Raw genomic sequence first — 21,422 nt, 5'->3', positions numbered from 1 at the left:
ACCCTTTTTTTGCAAAGTGCCTAGCTGTAGATTTTGAGCCTTAGCTCTGCGGGCACCTAGGGAAACCTAGCAAACCTATACATTTTGAAATCTAGACACCCAGGGGAATCCAGGATGGGGTGATTTGTCTGGCTCTCACCAGGTTCTGTTACCCAGATTCCCTTGCAAACCTCAAAATGTGTTTAAAAAAACACATTTTCCTCACATTTCTTTGGTGGAAAGTTCTGGAATCTGTGTGGATCCACAAAATTCCACCCATCTCGCATTCCCCAAACTCTTTTGAGAAAAATGGTACCTCATTTGTGTGGGTGGGTCAAGTACCCGCGACAGGCAAGGGCCCAAAACCTATTGAGGTGACATCAAAATTATCTATCACCAAACAAACTGGTATCCCATGAGTTTTTTGGCCCTGGGGTCAGCAGCCATCTAGGAAAACCTACCAAACCCACACATTTCTGAAAACTAGACACCCGGGGGAGGCCAGCAAGGTATGGCTTGCGTGGGTTCCCCAACGTTTTTCTACCCAGAATCCCCTGCAAACCTCAGATTTAGCTGGAAAAAAACAAGTTTTTCTCAAATTTCTGTGTGGCAAAGTTCTGGAATCTACGTGGATCCACAAATTTCAAAACACCCAGCGGTCCACCATGTCTCCCGATAGAAATGATACCTCACTCACGTGGGTGGGAGAAGTACCCACAACAGGCAAGGGCCCAAAACTTATTGAGGAGTTATCAAAATGACCTATCACAAAACAACCTGGTTTTGCAAGGGGTTTCACCTAGGTTTTTGGCCCAGAGCTCGGCAGCCATCTTGGGAAACCTACCAAACACACACATTTCTGAAAACTAGACACCCGGGCGAGTCCAGCGAGGTATAACTTGCGTGGATCCCCCAACGTTTCCCTACCCAGAATGCCCTTGAAACCTCAAATTTAGTTTAAAAAAACACATTTTCCACATAAGTTTGGATGGAATCACCTTGCTGGGACAAATGTCCTACCCCACAGCATTCCTCTCAGTCTCCCGAGTAAAATGATACCTCACTTGTGTGGGTGGGGCAAGGGCCTGTGACTGGGAAGAGCCCAAAATATAGGGATTTAGGGTATAGCACCGACAATTCTAAGCGCTATTTTTTAAAAAAAAACAAGTTTTTAGCCAATTCTGCATTGGACACCCACACAAGTGAGGTATCATTTTACTCAGGACACTAAAGAGAATGCTGTGGGGTAGGGCATTTGAGCCGGCACGGCGATTCCACCCAAAGATATGTGGAAAATGTGTTTTTTTTCAGCTACATTTGAGGTTTGCAGGGGATTATTGGTAGGGAAACGTTGGGCATCCACGCAAGCCATACCTCATTGGACTCCCCAGGGTGTCTAGTTTTTAGAAATGTGTAGGTTTCCCTAGACTGCTGCGAGCCCGGGGCCAAAAAACCAGGTGCCCCCCCAAAAACCAGGTAGTTTTGTTATAGGCAATTTTGAAGTCTCCACAGTACGATTTGGGCAATTTCCTGTTGCAGCCACTTTACCTACCCACACATGTGAGGTACCATTTTTATTGGGAGACCTAGGGGAACGCTGGATGGTAGGAAATTTGTGTCAGCCCGGTCATCCTATAACTTTTTCACACAGAAATGTGAGCAAAAAGGTGATTTTTTTTGCAGCTGAATTTGAGGTTTGCAGGGCATTCTGGTTAGTAGGAATCACTGCGGATCAGGGATATTACTCCCATCTTCCTCCTGGAAGGGCAGCAAGTCTTTAGTTTTCTTTGGGGGGGTAGGGTGAGGGCATTTGCATGCCCATTCTGGGCAGCCCCCACCCCGGGCCTATAAAAAAAATAATTCCTGGTATCTAGGGTGCTTTCTGCCCCCACGGGGGGCAGATGCAGGGCTACTGCCCCCATCTGCCCCCAGTGGGTCAGAAAGACATATTTTGTGAGGGGGGAGGAGGCATTTGCGTGCCTATCTTGGGCAGCCCACCACAAAATGAATCGTAAAAAAAAACCCTGGTGTCTAGTAGTCTTTCTGCCCCCCAGGCTAATGCCCCCATCTGCACCCAGGGGGGGAGAAAGACTGGGCTTTGGCGTACCCATATTGGGCAGCACCCACCCCTAATTTACATATTAAAATAAATCCCTGGTTTCTAGTGGGCTTTCTGCCTCCCTTGGGGGGCAAATTGGGGGCTACTGCCCCCATATGCCCCCCGGGGGGGCAGAAAGACTGGAGTTTTGTGGAGGGAGGGGTGAGTCATTGACATGCCCATCTTGGGCCGCCCCACTCCTAAATTAAAAGTTAAAAAACCCTGGCATCTAGTTGGTTTTCTGCCCCCCGGGGGGGGGGGGCGCAGATTGGGTGCTACTGCCCATCTGCACCCCAGGTGGGGCTGAAAGATTCTAATTGTGCAGGGGGGTTGGGGCATTGGCATGCCCGTATTGGGCAGCCCCCACCCCTAATTTACCAGGTTCTAGTGGGCTTGCCCACCGGGGGGGGAGGGGGACAGAAAGACTTAATTTGGCCCAAATATTATAGGGGGAGCAAAGGCCCTCGCCCAAGGGGCTGCTCTCCCTTCCCTGGTGCCTAGTGGGTGGATCCCTGCTTGGGGGAGGGGGGGGGGGTTCCATTAGAAAGGGGAGATTCTCCCCTTTCCATTGATACCTCTCCGTCTTTCTACGTGCTCGGGGGGCTGAGATAGGCCCCTGAGCATGTAGAAAGTGAAACTGAAATGAGCCTTAAAGCTCATTTCAGTTTTGGGTTCACTGAAATGACGTCAGCGCAACGTGCGCTGATCGTCAATTCAGGGAAACCAAAGAAACAGCCTTGGGAAGCTGTTGGGGGGGCAGGTAATCCCCCTGGTGCCTGCAGCAGAGAGATTCGCAGTACCATGTGTTCGGACACCGGGGGCCGTCCTACGCACAATAGCACTGGTGCGTCGGACGGCCCCCGGCCGTCCGACTCACCTAAGGGGTTAATATAAATTGTTTCTTATAGTAGTGATTGCCTGTAACATTTGTTTATGAAGAAACGTATGATACCTGCTAGTGTATTCTTGTACTGACATTCATATTCTCAAAACTTTAGATAAAAGTGACTTGATAAGTATTTCAGAGTTTGTCAATATTCTGAGGTTTTGACAGATTTGTACATATTATGACAGTTGTTATTAAATCAGATATTTCCTTCATTTAAGGTCCTCATGAGGGGAATGTATCCTTTTTCCCATTTCCAGGTCCCTGTTAGCGCTACATAAAAAACCAATCAGAGAACCGGTTGTTGTGAGTGGTTATTGAAGTTCTCATTGGCCAGAACTGCATTTGGGATTAAAAATCTTTTTGTGTGTGCAACATAAAATTTTCAGAAAAAGTGAAATTGTAGAACAAGTTGGGTCGATTGCTCATTGGATGGGCAATCATAATAGATGACCAGATCATAATAGATGACCTGTCAAACTGCCTAAGGGTATGCATAAATAACTTTGAATGATGCCAAATCTGAACTTGGTTAGGTTACGATCCCAGGTGTTAATCACAATGTCCAGATATGGTCCCACACCCTTAGTTGTGCAAATCATAAGGTGTTCAAGATTGGAACCTTTAGCTAGTTCCACAGCTTCCCTCCTTAGGGCTATATAGTTTGCTTTTATCCACCCAGAATCAGTTGTGTTTAAATCCAACGGATCTGAAGAAACTGAAGGCCTGCCCAACTTATTAGCTGTAAGTCGAATATAGGAAAACCTAACAAACATACATTCGGGTCCGGTGGCTCAGTGGACTAATGCTTCCACTGCAGGGGCCTGTGTTCGACCTCATGGTCACAGGTTCAAAACCCGGCGGGACCACTCAGCCTTTTATCCATCTGAGGTCGATAAAATGAGTACCATTGAGTTGGGTAACAATAAACATCTGTTATTCAGCACCAAGATACCTATGGGTGAACGTGCGCTTTACAAGTACACATGTTATGTTATGTTATTTCTGACAGGGTACGATGATTAAGAAAATAAAGGTTAATTTTTCTCATCATTGGTGTGGAAGCGAGCTGTCAACTGAGAAACTAGAGTCTTGTGCAAATCTCTCTAATTGTTATTTTTCTTCACCTAGACATTAGCTGCTTAAACATGTTTTAGAAATGATGTTGAATTCCAACAGATTTATTTTTATTCTGTGCAGTTCTTGGGGTGATTTGCTGTTAGACTCCATGCCTGGGCTTGTGTTTGATGCATCAATTGCAGATGTGGAATTCCGTAGAGGTGTGCCAAAGCAACAGTTTATGGTAAGAGCTAGATCTGTTTTTAACCTTGTAAACGTTGAATGTTAACCTAATTCTAAATAGAAGTAAATCATATTGTAATTCTTGTTAAAATGATGCTCAAAGAGAACACAAACATAAAAACAATGACATAGTTAGATGCCTATGCGTTTTGCATAAATGTGTGCTTTAAGGAGTCAGCGCATGAAAGTTAACCTTATCATAATGTGTGTTACAATAACTCATGACGTTCATATTTAGATGGGAACCCCGCAATGTTTAGAGATTTGGATTTTTATGTTTTTGTATTGACCCTGTGCTTTGCATCACTTTTTACTATTTTCTTATTTGTAATAGGGCATCTTTCCTTTCCTGACAAAGGACTCTTGTGACTTGCGCCTCACTTTGCTTATTTCTCCCATTCCATTGTGCCAAGGAGACAGGCCAAGCTGCCTTCCTAATTTAGTAGGGAAGGAAAGCTTTTCTGCCTTCTTTCGTACGGAGCTGTTATCTGGGAATGCTCACTTTTCTAATGCACTGAGATAGGGATCGCCTTAGAGTATGTTGTCCATACTAGATTGACTCACTTAATAAATCGTCGAGAAGTTATTAATGTTAACCCCAAGTGTAATTTCAGGTAATATTGACATAATTCATCAAGTTAAATTATATTTCCATATTTTCCTAAAGTATTTAAATACTTGTATTTGAAGGGAGCACAGTTGGGATACTACCATCCAATTACAGCACAAAGAATTATGGAACATTTTAAAAAGTTACATCCAGAAATTGCTCCACCCCCTTTTCTCCTTCCCGTCTAAACTCCAAAGGGGAAACAATGCCTTCATCTTTCACTAACTCAGCATTGGCGAAGACTTTGAATTGTTCTTGGCGCGCTCGCTTCAGTTCCTCTGGTATCAGAATTTTGGGATTTTGGACCAGTTGATCTGTTCTGGCCCATTCTGACTGCAAACATACTGGACATTTGGATTTGCGTTTTTTTGCTCCTTGCTCATTCTGTCTGTACCACTTTTCTTCATGGATTGGCACTTTTTCTGTGCCACCGCGCATTTTAGCACCAAGATTTTATGTACATTTGTTGTACATATTATCATTAAACAATTGATGCAACATCTTTTTTAATTATCGGGTACTGACTAATTGTTTTTTACTAAAGTAATGAGTGTTGACTGTAAGACTCAATTGACAACAATTAGCAGTGTAGGCTAGTGTTCCTGTTTTAAGTTTCCTGAAATGAATCCGTAGGAACCACTATTGTACCAGCAACCACAGCAGAAACTTTGAATATGGACCTTCATAAGTAAAGGCGCAGTCTGACACGCTTTTGGAAATCCTGACAGGGATGTAGTCAACTGAGGATATTTTCAATTTAATGAGGGTCTGATGGACTGGTGGTTAGGTCGTCTTCAAAGTAGTAGACGCCTGTGCCCTCTCACCTTCCATATCTCTCTGTACATCTGTCTTCCGAGAACAGGACGTTCCAGGTTTTTCCAAGTTGACTGGACCGGAACATACTAGCAGTGAGTGCACACTCCAGGCATATTTTCCAAAGTGTTGGATTCACTATGCAAAAAAATGTTTTGCCTCGGACATTTTGGCCTTCTTTCTTCCAAGTTAAACACATAGGGCCATATTTCGATCTCGGTGGATGGAATACTTTGTTACAAACTTGACGGATATCCTGTCCGTCATATTATGATCTCCATAGGATATAATGGGATCGTAATACAGCAGACGGGATATCCGTCACATTTTTGATGGGGTCTTCCCCTCAGCCAAGATCTAAAAAAGGCCCATAGTCTGTATGAGATGGCTGTGTTTGCTGTTCTTTCCCCTTCCTGACCTCTGCCAATATCTCATGCAGGCACTACTGTAGGGTGGCAGGGAATCTCCAGGCAGACAATGAAGGCTGATGGTCTGATTTGGTAGCTTAGTCCATGTTGGTGTTATAGTGTCATAATTGAATGGTGGCAACCAGCTTTTTTTCCTAATGTTTAAGTTCAGCTTTTTTCTATATTAATCTCAAGGACAACCTAATACGTCCATGGGACCTGGGTAACTATATATATTAAAGTAGTACAAAACATTACGTGGGACGCATTTGAGTCAAGAAGCCTCATACAAAGATTAGAGGGATCTATACGCCAATTAATAATATTGGATGTTTAAATTAATAGTCAACAGCTCTTAGGATGAACTGTTGGAAGAACAATCATAATGACAAACAGATGAACCAATAAATACAGTGCTACACAATGGAAGTTTCTGTTATAGATTTATTGTTTTCATACATATGTAGAATGGTGCGACAACGTGAATCAATAGTGCAGACGACGGAGTGTGCATAAAGTGATTTAACAGACAACAATCATTATACAGAGACACTATATAATCCCAATGGTTGTGTATATATATTCCAGTTTGAAAAGATGAAAGGAGGCTTAATGAGTTGAGCCATCCTTATGGTTCAATTCCAGGTATGAAACAATTGGGATTATTGCAGATGTTTTGACCCCAACAAATTTTGAGGGGTCTCCACAGGACGTCATCATCAGACTACCGTACTTATGTGTATAGAAACAGAGAAACAGAGTCATAGCACAATTGCTTTAAATGTACGACCAGAGCAGTGGCAACTATGATATGTCAATTCACCAATGATAATCTTGATGCGCAGGGCCGGACTGGAAACGCAAACCAGCCCAGGCAATGCATCTGGACCCTGCTCGGTTGGGGGTGTGGGGGGGTTGCTAGTGAATAGCAGTACTACTGCTTTAGCACCACTGCTGCCGCACTTGTTACAGGTGTCCGAAAACCATCCCCCACTGCCCGAAAACTGTCCCCTATCCTTCCGGTCTATCGGGGAAATGCTGGCTGCCTGCTACTGCCAGTCCGAACCTGATGATGTTTTGAAATCATTTCCTAAATTATGCTAACACAAAATAAAATAAAGGCTGGCCGACCATTAACCAAACCCACAGCCATATAATCAAAAATCTTAATCAACTTTAAGTGGGCACTGAAGTCGGTGCAATTATGCCCCTAATGTCCTCTTTGCAACGTGGTTAAGGCCTTATCATGTGGCTGAAAAACACGTATGTGTACCTGATACTGCTAAGTCCAAACGAGGTGTCAGTCCCACAGGACATATTATACGAATACTATTAAACGATCCTGTATCCTGCCTCTATGGCACCCAAAAGTGTTACACCAAATCGTAATAGAGAGCTCAACATGCATTGAGTAATCAACCCTAGCACGTGGCATGCAGGCTATCCAAAGCGCTACAGTAAAATGCTTAAATTAACCTGTTAAAAATCAGTGCATAAAGCCACTGTGTTACCTCAAAATGAGAATACCCAAAGCAACACACACACAAGACTTGGCTGGTGCCTTGCTGGCACTGCAAAGTCGCCCTGTTATTCTGAACTAAGTAATACAAAGAATTCAAGTATGGGATAAGAATGGTTCCAACAATCAATTGTATAGATAAGACTAATCAGTCACTGTACATTACGTTACTTACAAACTGGGAGCTCTCAGTGCTCCTCGCGTCAACAATTAATGTACGTCTGCCGTAGTTTGAGGAGGATGTGCCAGCCGCTCCCTTCTTATCTTCATTCCTGTCCAGACAACCGCTAGACCGCTAAGCGGACGCCTGCCATGTTGGGAGTGTGCAAAATGTGCCATGAGAACCCACACTACGGCAAACATTTCTAGGACAAATCTGTCCACGTCACACCTGTGTCCAGTATCACATGAGTATGCAATGTTGGTAATGTTTATTCAAACAACTCGCCTGTCTGTGTCAAATGGAAGTCAAACATCTACCCTAAATTACTAAAAACATCTTCAAAACAAAACAGCAAAGGGTGATCCTGGCAGCACAGCATGCAAGGATCAAGGGCTGTGTGCACTCAAACGAAATGGTATTTAGCAACAGTCTTCTATCACAGTGAATATTAAAATTGATAGTCTTGGTGTGTCGTTGATGTCATTAAGACCCTTGTTGGTGTTATTCAAGAAGTCTATCCATTTGCATTCCCTGATGTTGAGGAGATTCCTGATATCTCCTCCCCTGCTTGGCGTCTTGATCATCTCGACCCCTTGCCAGTAGATGTCATCAGCTGTGTCACCATGTTCAATGAAGTGGCATACAATTTGAGCACCTTCTGTTTGACATCTTATCCTCCATTTGTACTGAGGGATGCGTTGTTTCACCATTTGTGTGGCTTGACCTACATACCATTGCAAGCAAGGGCATTGAGTTGCATACCTTACATTCCGTGTATTGCAACTGGAGAACCACCGTAGATGGAATACCCTGTAGTTCATAGTCTGGCATTTTGTATCCCCTGTACTTTTATGATTCTTTTCGAATCTAATAAAGTTTTATGATGATGGTATCCCCTGTAAAATTACCCACTGAGCAGTTACCACATCTGTAGTGACCTACTAGGTCAGGGAGATTCCATAGTGGTCTAATGTTGCTTTTATTGGTATGTTCTCTATATATTCTTTTTTATTTTTTAATTTTTTTTTTTTATTGCAGACACACAGAAGGATACCCGTAATCAATCAATATACCAGCTTTTCACCAGTAATAGTACACCACACAGTCGGTAGAGCAACACACGGCCATTTAGCCCACATCCCGAAGGTCGGGCGGCAAATATCATTAGGGCGCTGGAAATACAAACGCATAAACAAATGTGAGCATCCAATAGACGTTTCGACTATCTGCTTTTTCTTGTTTACCCCTTCCCTCCCCCCAATAAACAACCAAACAATACGTGAAAGTAATTAACATAAACAATACAGTCACGCAAATAGCAGCAGGTTCATTTCCAGTTCCTCCCCCCCCACCCCCCTCAATGCCAGTAGAGTCTTTCACCGTTCGAAGCCTCAAATGTCCAGTGTCCCATGGCACCCCTCAAGTTCATCTTGGCTCATCCCATCCGTATTAGCAGTGCAAAGTGTTCTCTCTGTGTTGACCTATACCTAACATATATACCCCTCACATCCCCCCATCTAGCCCGTGATAGTGGCGCCACTTGGACCAAACTCTCCGGGATGTTTTGGGGCAACCCCTAGCCTTATAAGTAACTCTCTCGGCTGCCATATAGAGATCCAGCCCTCTCCTCCATTCTTCCATTCCTGGAGGTTCCGGCGCCCCCCAGTATTTTGCGATGTCCCTTTTCGCCACAACCAGTGCAAGAACTAGGAATGTAAGAAGTGGGCGAGTCAGGTCTACCTCATTGGTCATGCCTAACAGTGCCAGCTTGAGTTCGTGTTGGATCGGAACCCCCAGGACCTCCTCTGGTTTCCTAAACACCTGTGTCCAGTATCCTTGTATTATGTCGCATGCCCAGATAGTATGATAGAAGTCCCCATCACATTGGTGGCATCTAAGGCACCGTGAGTCGTCTACTTTTCCCATTTTACTGAGCCGTACCCTATCGTAATAGGTCCTATGGAGCACGTTGAATTGGATGAGTCTCAGTCTTGATTTGATTGCCACCTCCCGGGGATGCATCAACACTATCTCCCAATCCAGGTCTTCCATCTCCCCCACCTCTGCCTCCCACGTACCTCTGAGTTTTGCTAGGTCCCCTAGCATATTATTAGTTAAGGTTTTATAGGTTAAGGAGACCGCCTTCCCCGTTATCTGCTCTTGGAGGAGCCGCCCCTCCAACGGTGTGTATTCTGGGATATCAGCGAGTGTGACATTTTGGGCTCGCCATGCATGTCTAAATTGGATGTATTTGAACTGCTGAGTAATATGTAGGCCGAACTCCTTTTTAAGCACTTGAAAAGATTTCAGCTCCCCTTTGACTATCACGTCTCCTACAGTGGAGATGCCGATATCGTCCCACCTTTGTAAACCTCGCAGCTTGTTGAGTTCTGTCAACCACTGGCAGTGCCGTGTAGGCTTCTTTTCCCAACCCATGCGTCTTGTGGCCTTAGTCCACGCATTGAGTGTGAGAGACGTTGCCGGTAGGAGCGGTGCCCTGCCAGCACCCCCATAGAGATAACACAATAGGTTTTTGGACGACATTTTAACTCTCTCCAAGGCATAAGTCAGGTGATTCGCCGGGGCATGGAACCAATCATTAATTGGTGTCAGATGTTCCGCCCAGTAGTAGGCCTCCAGGTTAGGTAGCGAGATCCCCCCACTATACTGGTGTCTCTGGAGCGTTGACAGAGCCACCCTAGCATGTTTGCCTAGCCAAAGAAAAGATCGCAGGTCAGCATGGATCTTAGCGAAGACCGCAGTTGGTAATGGATAGTACTCGTTTTGTAAGGCATAGAGGAATTTGGGTAGGGTGATCATTTTGTACATGGCCGCTCGGCCTAGGAGCGTGAGTGGGAGCTGTCTCCAGCGATCCATATCCGCCTCCGCGTTCAATATGATCCGTTCCAGGTTTCTTTGGAACAAGAGGGTCTCACTCAGGGTTATATAGATCCCGAGGTATTGGAAGCCTTCGGTCGTCGTCAGTAGTCTCTCTGGCAACCTCCCCCATCTGTCCCGTCCCCCAGGGTCATAGAGAATAGACTTGTGCCAATTTATTTTGTGTCCCGCCTGCCCGCCGTATTGCTCCAATTCCCGGAATAACTCCGGAACGGTGGTCTCCGGTTTAGTAATGTACAGCAGGACATCGTCCGCATAGAGCGAGATCTTTTCTTGTGTCGGGTCCGTGTCATTGCTTGTAAAGCTCGAGATGTCCTTGTTTTGTCGGATCCTGTCTGCGAGGACTTCAATAGTGAGTGTAAAGAGGAGGGGAGACAGGGGACAACCCTGTCGGGTACCTCTCTGAATCTGGAACTCACGCGACATCGTCCCGTTCACCCTCACCCTGGCTCTCGGGGAGGTGTAGAGAAGCCGGACCCATTTTATGAAGTTTGGTCCGAAGCCAAACTTGTGGAGCACTGCATAGAGGAATGGCCAGTGTACCGCGTCAAACGCTTTCTCAGCGTCTAAGGAGAGGAACCAGTGAGGTTCGCTCCGCCCATGCACTTCCTGTAGCCAGTTGTGAGTTCTTCTAAGGTTCAGTTTAGTCGCCCTATCTGGTAAAAAACCTGATTGGTCTAAATGTATAAGGCCTGGAATGACCGCTCGTAAGCGAGCCGCCAAGATGGTTGCCAACAGTTTTACTTCCGTATTAAGTAATGATATGGGGCGGTAGGAGGCACAATTGTCCTGTGGCTTGCCCTCCTTGTAGATTGGTACAATCGTTGCCAAAGCGAGATCTGGAGGGAGCTCCCCCTCCTGGTAGACACCAATAAAGAGGCCTTTAAGATGGCGTGTCAGAAGGTCCGCCGAGCGCTTGAAGAGCTCGGCCGGGAAACCATTCGGGCCCGAGGTTTTGCCCAGTCTCAGCTTGGCAATGGCTTCCGTGATGTCATCAGTCGTTATGTCCGCCTCTAAGTCCACCAGGGCCTCAGGAGGCAGCACCGGCAGGTCCGTCTGTTCCATGTACTGTAGTGCTTCCTCACAGGTTACAAGTTCTCGGGCTGCATAAAACTGTTCATAGTGCGTAGCAAAGGTTTCAGCTATCTCGATGTCAGTGTTAATACTAGTTCCGTCTGTAGCAGAAATACTATCTACCCATCTAGCTGCCCGTTCCTTTTTACTGAGCCACGCTAAAAGTTTGCCTGACTTGTCACCCACGTCGTATAGGCGGTGAAGAGTGGCGAGGGATTGGGTCTTCGCCTCATTAGTAACCAATTCTCTGTATTGTCGCTGGGTGTCAAGTAGCCTTCTAAGAGTCTTGCTATTTTTATGGGTCTGGTACTCCCTCTCCCACCCCAAGATAGCCCGTTCCAGGGCCCCAACCCCAGCCTGGAGTTTACGTCGTTCCTCTCCCAGTCTACTTTGTATCCTGTCTTGCAACACCGGCTTTAGGGCTTCCCAGAAGGTGACACTCGATTCTACCGTACCCTCATTTTCTGCGATATAGACCTTAATGTCTGCTCTAATGCCTCTCCGTATGTCAGCGTTTTGGAGGTACCAGGCCGCTAAGCGCCAGGAGCCAGTGCCCCTGTCCTGGTTGTGTCCCACCCTTACGAACAGTGGCGAGTGATCCAATATACCTCTAGCCTTATATTCTGCAGTATCACCCACCCTCAAGTAATGTCGGGACATGAAAACCTAATCCAATTGCGAGAACACCCTGTGGGCCCCAGAGTAGTACGAGTAGGCCTGCTGTGTCGGGTGTAGCCATCTCCAGATATCCGTGAGTCCTATGGTGGACATCTGACTGGACAGTGTGGTCTGGCGACCTCCCCTCCCTGCTTCCCCGGATCGGTCTTGTTCTATATTCATAACGTCATTGAAATCACCTCCCACCACTTGTTATAGTGTCTGCCGTGTCTAGAAGGATGTTCGCCGGCGCTGTAATCGTACGGGTCTGTAATTTGGGCGGGGCATAAACCGAAATTAGCGTATATGTGTTTCTATTCCAGGTACCCTGTACTCCAGCGTATGTCCCTTGTGGATCTATCCATGTGCGTGTGGTGCAGAATGGTGAGGACTTTTTAATGATTACCGCTACCCCTCTGGAATCTGATGTGTAGCCCGCATGAGCCAGAACTCTATGTCGGCCCCTAGCGATGAGGGTGCACTGTGCACCCTTGAGGTGCGTTTCCTGTAGGAAGGTAACATCCGGGTCCACCCTTTTGATGTAGGCGTTCACTAGACCTCTCTTGACTCTAGAGCCTAATCCATTGACATTCCACGTCAGGATACTTATTCCCCTATCTCCCCCATGAGGAGTGCCTAAGGTACATGCCATTCAAAGATGTGGTAACTGTACGTGGTCGGTCTCTGGCTGACATATGTGGTGTGGAGGTTCAAAGTGCCTTGCTGTATTCTCCCAACTGCCGTCCCCCCCCCCCCCCCCCCAACTCTCCCCATCTGCTCCCCAACCTGAATGAGCAAAAGCAAAACAGAACTTCCCTTCCCCCCCCACACCACCTCCCTCCCCTTCCAGCCGCATCCCTTTACAAGACAGAACTGGTCGTAGGAGAAGGTCTGTCGCCCTCCCTTGTACCCCCCCCCCTTTTAGTCTGCTCTAACCACTGTTTCTCAAAACATGCAGCGCCACGTTCCCAAAACTGACACTGCTATCAACAATCCCAGAAGTCGTGTGGCTGGGCACAGAACCAGTGGAAACAAGAAGTGTAAAACATAACATAAAGGGGCGTGCCAACTTGCGTGTTCCTCAGCGGCGAGCTGCAATAACCGTAGCCAGTTCCACCAACGTTCATGAGTGGGAGTCTTGAGTGTCAGTGTCAGGGACACTATTGCTCCCCGGCATGTCATGTTCCAACGTCCGGATCGCCTCTACCAACGGGTGTACTGAGCGCGACCCCCCCTCTTCTTCTTCACCTCCAGAAGTACGGCTTCCCACCTCGTCTTCGTCATCTCCCTCCGAACGTACGTGGCTTCGGAGACAACTGTACCTTGAACCTGCCGCGGCGCTTCCTCCCGGCGAGGTCGAATGTCCCCGTCTCGTGCCCCCCGAGCCATGTCCTTGGTAGGGTGTAGCCGGGGTTTGTCTCTTCATCCTCCGGGACTTCAGTCTCTGTGCTTTCGGCTGTTCCCACAGGGGTCTGTGTGACGGCGACCTGTCCATTGCCTTGCGGCCAACTGTCTCTCTGCTATTGAGTATAGGGCGTTCCTCTAGCCACTGCCAGGCGTCCTCCGGATGGGTAAAGAAAATTGACTTATCTTTGTAGATGACCTTAAGTTTTGCAGGAAAGAGAAGCATGTAGGAGATATGTAGGTCTCTCAATTTTGCCTTGACTGCATCGAAGGATCGACGTCACTTCTGCACCTCCTGGCTGTAGTCTGGGAATATCATAATGTTCGCATTTTCAAGCCGGATCTCTCCCAGTTTTCTCGCTTCACGTAGGATCAAGTCTCGGTCCGCAAAGTTGAGGAAGCGTGCAATAACCGATCTGGGTCTCGCCCCCTCTGGTGGCTTCGCCAGGAGTGCCCTATATGCCCTATCGATGATAAAACAAGTGGAGAACTGCACCGCTGGGAAGGTTTTTGTAAGCCAGGTGTGGAGAAATGCTGCCATGTCCGCCCCTTCGATTCCCTCTCTAAAACCCACAAAGCGTAAATTCTTGCGTCGCGCCCTATTCTCGGCATCATCCACCTTCCACAGTAGTTGTCGATGAGAGGCTTTAAGTTCCGCCATGTCCTTTCTCAAGGTGGAGATCGAATCTTTGGCTTCTCCAATCCGCGTTTCAGCGGTGGTCACTCTATCTGACAGTTTGCGGAAGTCCTGCCTTAGTAGTGTCACCTCCGACCCCACCTTGCCTATCTTGGTTTCTAGAGCCGCCCTGGATTCCTGGATATCGGCCCGTGATGCCTGAATGGCTCCCATCAGCCGCTCAGTGTCCAAACGCGCGCCAGAGGCAGGTGGGAGGACGTCTGTCAACTGTCTAGGCGCTGCAAAGTTATCCATAGGCCCCTGTTTCGCGGGCTTAGAAAGAGGGTCTTTCTTCCCCATGGCTGGCGTGTCTGTTGTGTGTATCCCTCCGGGCTTCTCGAGTTGCACCCCGCTTCGGGCTATCTGGCTGCCGCCAGGGACCAGCCACCTTCGCAGTCTGCAGCAGGGTTGGGCGATTCCGTCTCTCCCTACCGCGGTCGCCATGGGACAATTGCGTCGCTCTCCCACCCCCAGGGGACCTCAGTTCCTGTGCTCGGCAATGGGCCGGTCTCGGACAACGGTCCTATATTCTCCTCAATGCCGGGGTTTGCATCGTGCCGACTGTCTCAGCTAGCACCTAGTTCCTCCGTCCCGTAGAGTGCCGCACCTCCTTACCTTCCTTGCTCCCCGACTTTTTGGATGGGCCCTCTCAGGGTGGGGGCGAGGGTCCCCTCGCAAAGCCTGGGCCGAAGGAACACCACCAGGAGGTCCACACGCAGGCAGGGGTGGGGCAGGGCCAGGGGCGTCAGATTGCTGTTCCAGGCAGGAGGCCGTGGAGGGCGTAGTGGGCCGCAGGGCGCAAGCACGGCTTGGAGTCCGGAGTGGATCTACAGTAGTCTCAGGCCCCACTATATCCGTCGCGGTTCAGGAGTGCGTGGCGTCCCGGCTGGCCTCTCCGACAATCATAGGTGTACTCTTCCCTCAAGGTCCGCGGGTCACGGGTTATGGCTCCCTCCGCGTCTTCTCGGCCCCGGATGCCTCCGTGGGACCCCCCAAGAGCGGCGGCGGCGGCTCCCCCGCAGGATATGTGGCCTTAAGGATCCCCTCGAGCGACCCCCAACTTCGTCAGGGGCAACGCAGGGCCGGGGGGCCCGAATTCAGTCCCAAGCCAGTGGCAGGACAGTGCCTGGATGGTCGCGTGTCCCAGGCACGGGTGGGGGGCCAGGAGCCGAGTCGCGGCGCACTCCGGCACTATTTCGCGGCCTCGGCCGCCATATTGGTAAAGTCCCCGGTGGTCTAGGGGGTCCCAACGGCTCCACAAGGGAAGGCCTTCCCCACAGTCTCTTCACCCCACAGGGCCCTCCAACTGCTCCTCACCGTCTCGTCCTGCGGTCGGCTGGACCGATGTGGAACTATCTTCAAGACGGTCTCAGCCCCGCAGCGCCGCACCAGCCGCCATGTTGGTTAAGTGCTCTGGACCCGACGGGGCCTCCAAACACCTCACCGGCACCTCTGGTCAGCCCGTATCCTCTCAGGGGCTCCTGCACTCGGGCCAGACAGTGCCGCTGCTCAACAGCAGACCTCTTGCGGACCTGGTCGCCCTGTTTCAGCGCCAATCCCGGACCTCCGTCTCAGCGGCCACCATCTTGCTGCCGTCGGAGTTCCCGCTGTCTGGGCTCAAAGTCGGTGCTGTGGTGTATATAAGCGTGGGCACTTCGGTAAAGTAGCCTCCACGGGGTCCGATTGCTCTGGGGCAGCTCCTACGTTATTTTGGTGGTTCTTGGGTCGGTATTTAGACGGATGTTGAGGCAGCTCGCCGGAGCTCCGGAGAGTCACATCCTAGCCAGTCATGCTGCTGGCCTTCTCTATATATTCTTAGCACAAAATCTCAGATGTTTCTATTCGTTTTACAGCCAAATAGAAGGGCCTTTCATTCAAAAGGGGCTAGTGTATGTTGATAATAGTACTGATCTCATTGCTCACTGGGGAGAATGTACTGACCATTACAATGCAGTTTTGTTTTTTCACCTTTCTGTCTAGGGATAAGTAAACCTTCTCTAGGGCTGAACCACGCCCTCTTAATGGTCCTTGAGAAATATTTCTTGGGGTAACCCCTATCCAAGAGTTTGTGTTTGAATATCTCCGCCTCTTTGAAATAGACCCCTTTTCGGGTTCTTTTCCTACATATGCATAAGAATTGCCCATAGGAAAGGTTGTCCCTCAATGCCCTGGGTTGGTGACTATTGTAGCGCAAAAGGAAATTGCTGTCTGCCGGTTGTTGGTACAATGTGGTGTACCGTTTGCCATTGCTCTGTCTGACTATCAAATCTAGGTAACTGATCTCCTCTGTGCTTTGTTGTATGGTAAAGAGTAGCTCCTGGCTTTGGTTTTTAAGCCATGTCACAAAAGAATTGAGTTCTATTACATCCCCGAGCCAGATGAAGAACACATCATAAATGTAATGTCTCCAGTTACTGATGTGTGTGTGGAAGGGGTTGGCATTATATATGATACTGTCCTAACTCCCTTACTAACAAGTTTGCCACATTATGAGCAAAACAAGCTCCCATGGCTACTCCTTTCTTCTGGATGTAAACAACTTAAAAAAAGATATATATGTTTTTTAGGGTGACCCTTGCTAAACTTACAATGATGAGTTTGTAAAGACCCTCTTCAAAGTCAGTGAGTCTTACACATTTCTTAATCACTTCAATCGCCTCATCTTTGAGGGATGTTGGGGAACAGGGATTCAACGTCAATTGTCACCTATATGTCTCTGCCCTGTGTGAAGTCTAATTCATCCACCATGTTGCATGTGGTCCCGTACATATGATTGCATCTTGGAGACTTTCTCCTTAATGTATTGGTCAACAAATTTACATAGAGGTTCCATTGCAGACCCGCAGCCAGATACTTTGGGACGACCAGGAGGTTTGGATATATCTTTGCGGATTTTGGGTACCGTGTAGATAACTGGGGTCCTAGGATGAGGTTAGTTCAGGGAAGAAAATTCTTTCTCAGTGATGGTACCCTCGGTGATGGCCTCAGCTGTGATGTGTTTGATGTCTTCCTGAATTCTCCTCAGGTGGTCACCCCTCAGTTTCTTCTAGTGTCTCTGGTTACTCAATTGTCTATAAAACTATTGACAAGGACTTACAGGTGATAGAAAAGTCGTTGCCCCCTCAAGCAAGATGATGTCCAATCGTGCCCATAGGTATGGGCTTGACTTACTTCACAGCAGCACCCACAATGCGTACATAGCCAAAACACACACGCATGGGGCTAGAAGACTATTAGCATGACTCATTAAGCAGGAACTTAAACACGCCCTGATTTTGTGTATTTGAGTTACCCCACAAACTACTGTATATACCTAATTTGAAGTTCACGTGGAGTTTCTCATGTGTGGTGGAGCACTATTGCACCAAAAAGCATAGGACCGACTTTGCGTTGGAAATATTTTTATGTGACATACCACTGACCCTCGTCCCCCACCTGAAAAACACCAGGAAATACATGCCACTTAAATAAGCGAGGCAGTATGTGACCTGATGATGATTAAAACATCTGGCTCTGATGGATTCGCGTTGGAATTCTGCCAGCCCTACTCTGAGTTACTAGCTTTAAAACTGGAAGAACTGTATGAAACTACAGCGACGGAGAGAAGGTTGCCCCTCTCCCTCAGGGAAACTTTAATTGGCTCTATACCCAAGCCAGGTCAGGAGGCCTCCAGTCTTTCCTGTTACAGACTACTGAAATACCTTAACATCAACTATAAATTCTTAGTAAAATCCTCACAGAGAATAATACTGCATGTGCTTCATGACTTAATTCATCCAGACCAATATGGTTTGCTCCTGAGAAAAACACTTCCCTTAATATATGTTGGCTTTTTAGGATCATGGACCTAGCACCTAGAATTTGGCTCCACTAAGCTTGTCTAGTCCTGGGTCTGTAAAAAGCATTTGATAACCTGGATTGGAATTACCTGTTTTTTAAAAATATATTTTTATTGACATTTTGTATTTTGGTTACAATTACACAAGCAATATTTGCAACACTTTTCAGCCTTATTCTCTTTTATCATTTAGACAGGGATCGATACGTTTCTTTCTTGGGGTATTGCATGGTGTCACATATCGTGCACAATCGCTTATTGTTCACCACTCTTTGCGTGCCCACCGCCCCCCAGTCTCATTACATTAATGATTCATGCGACCGACCCCCATCTACTGCTCTTATACTTGTTTTCCCTGCCTTGTCTCGGTGGGCGGTTCGAGCCGCTACCCAGGATTAAGGGAATGTCCACATCAATGTCACTCTTATACACATAACCAATAACAATTCAACCATTGAAAAAGAAAGAAAAGGAATAAAACTCAAGGAAACTTAATAAAATTAGGCATGCATAGGGGGCCTGAGTACCATCTAAGTCTAATGATGCATTTGTTAATCTTGTCAATTACATGATATATTCTGCATAGTGTGCAGGATCTCCGGGGGGGGGGGGGGGTCGGGGAGTATGCAGTCACTCCATCCATTGACCCTACTCTCTCATGTACTGTCTGTCTTTTCACTCTCCAGGACCACTGGTTCACCTTCTCGTAGCGGATATACCGTGCCTGCCCATGCTTTGTGGGTCCAATATTGTCAGTGTGGGAGCATGTAAATCACTCACTGTCATTCCCAGACTCTCCCTCCCCCCTATCGTCTGTTCCCACTCTGGGTTTTCCCAGTTCGCCAGCACATGGTTCCATAGGTCTGCTATCGGTCATCTCTGGATACCCCTCGATTCCTCCCAACTCAGGGATCTGCCCTCTGCTCCTGCCCAACCAATAACCTCTCTGTTCCAACTGGCCACTTGTGGCCCAACTGGAGCTTTCCACGCCAGTGCTATCTATCTCTTAGCTAAGCCCAGGGCTAGGCCAACAAATTGATTCCTCACCTTCGGTATGGAGGGCGCTGGAAGACCCCTAACAAACCGACTTCTATAGCTAACGCCAGTTCCCTCCCCAGTGCTTTCTTTATCTTATTCAGGATTTCCACCCAGTACCCCTGCACTACTCCACAGCTCCAGGTCTTGTGTATAAACCCAGCATCCACATAAGCACACCTCGGGCATTTTTTCAGTTCGCCACCATATGTATTATTGAGTCTGTGAGGCGTCATATAAACCATATGGAGGTAGTTGAACTGCGTATATTTAAGCCTGGTGTTCCTCGATATTTTTTTGTGGGACCTCATTACTTTCCCCAATTCTCCATCAATGAGCTCCCTACCTATGGCCCTTTTTCCATTTGCCTCGGAGAGCCCCCATAGGGCTAACGGACGCGGCGACCGGGGCCTCATGATGCCACTTCACTTGGGTCCTGCATTGCCCAAAGTGGTCAATGCATGCAGCACTGGGTGAGTCGTTCCTTCCTACTTCCAACCCATAGCTGTCAAAATGTTCAAACCAAAGCTTTGTACTGCAGGAACTAACCGGGAGAAAGGCCATAATTGTCAATCAAGTCCGCAAACGAGACCATGGAGCCGTCTTGGTAGCAACCACCGTATCTAAGCTCACCTCTGTCCATGACCCCATCTGTTCCGCCGTGAACACTGTCACCGTATCTCCATGTGGGAGCCCAACCAACGGCAGCGCAGGGGAGTACCACGGAGTCCCACCCAACTTGCGAACACAATATTGCCAGGTAAATATGGCTGTACTCTGCAATACTGGGACAGTAACTACTGGTCTCAGTAATTTAGCCAACAATGCGTCTGGTTTATCATTAGGTTCCATCAGCCATGTACCCGCTTCATTCAGTCCCTCCACCCATTCTGCCAGCTACTGAAGCTGGCCAGCCAACATATCCAATTCAAAGTCAGGCACACCCAAGCCTCCGTCCGCCATTGGGCGCTGCAACGTCAGCAGGGAAACCCTCCGTCTATCATCCCCCATATCAGATCCCTCACCAGAGCATTCAAGGGTCTGAACTACTCTCGTGGCATCAGCGTAGGTAAATTAACAAAAAAATACAGTAGTCTCTGCAGCATGACCATCTTAAGGAGGGAGATTTGTGCCATGATCTGCAATTGCAGTGAGCGCCAGAAGTGTACAGAGGCCCAGAGAGACTGCAGCGCCCTGTCCAGATTTCCTCCCCGTAAGTCTTCCAAAGAATGGGAAACATGGATTCCCAAATATTTGATGGAGTGAGGAGCCCAGTTAATGCCGATCAGCAGTATCCCCGGCCAAGGTTCCGGTCCCAACCGGGGAAATAGGTAGGTCTTTTTCTTGTTCCCCATAAGCTCGACCGTGCCTCAAATCGCTCCAGCAATGCAAGTGCCGTTTAGGTGCAGGTACCGCCTCTTCTAAGTAGATCAGGAGGTTGTTTGCCTACAAGGAGATCATATGCATCCACCCGTCTAATCCAAGTCCTATCCCCGCTCCACCATGCCGGATCAGTTCCGCAAGTGGTTCAAATGCTAGGGCAAATAAAAGGGGTGAGATGGGGCACCCCTGCCGAGTACCCCGTTGTATCAGATATTGAGAGAGAACAGACTTCCCAGTTCAAACCCGCACCATTGGCAATGTATACAACAGTCGAACCCACTTCACCCAATCCTCCCCCAGGCCTAATCGTAGTATAGTGTCAAAAAGATACTCCCATCCTACTGTGTCGAAGGCCTTTTCTAGGTCGACTGACAGAGCAGCCGCCGAGGGCCTGCATTGTAACTCTTTGTGTACCAGGACATAATACAGCCTATGCAGGTTATAGAAGGTGTTGCGAGAGGCGATGAACTCGTTTTGGTCCACATGGATGTCGTCTTGCATATGCCAGAGTAGTCGTAGTGCCAATATTTTACTGAGGATTTTAAAATTAAGGTTGAGCATAGCGAGTGGTCTGTACTCTGTTACTGGGACGGTCGCTTCTTTAGACTTAGGAAGGGGTATCACCAACATGCTCGAGGTTGACTCAGAGAGGACCCCAAGCTGTAGGGATTCAGGATATA

The 21,422-nt window shown here is 47.9% G+C and overlaps 1 protein-coding gene across 3 annotated transcripts in view; it reads left to right on the top strand.

The window, feature by feature from the left end:
* The window catches only part of RIOX2 (ribosomal oxygenase 2), a 905,982-nt gene that overhangs the window by 655,621 nt on the left and 228,939 nt on the right, over nt 1–21,422 (top strand). For all 3 annotated transcript variants that reach the window (XM_078657815.1, XM_078657817.1, XM_078657816.1), the window contains one exon: nt 4,164–4,266. In XM_078657815.1, coding sequence (XP_078513941.1) covers nt 4,164–4,266 — 103 coding nt within the window. The remainder of the gene's footprint in view (nt 1–4,163; nt 4,267–21,422) is intronic.

This window comes from Lissotriton helveticus, chromosome 8, assembly GCF_964261635.1.
Source record: "Lissotriton helveticus chromosome 8, aLisHel1.1, whole genome shotgun sequence".
NCBI lineage: Eukaryota > Metazoa > Chordata > Amphibia > Caudata > Salamandridae > Lissotriton > Lissotriton helveticus.
This window is presented reverse-complemented; position numbering and strand designations above follow the sequence as displayed.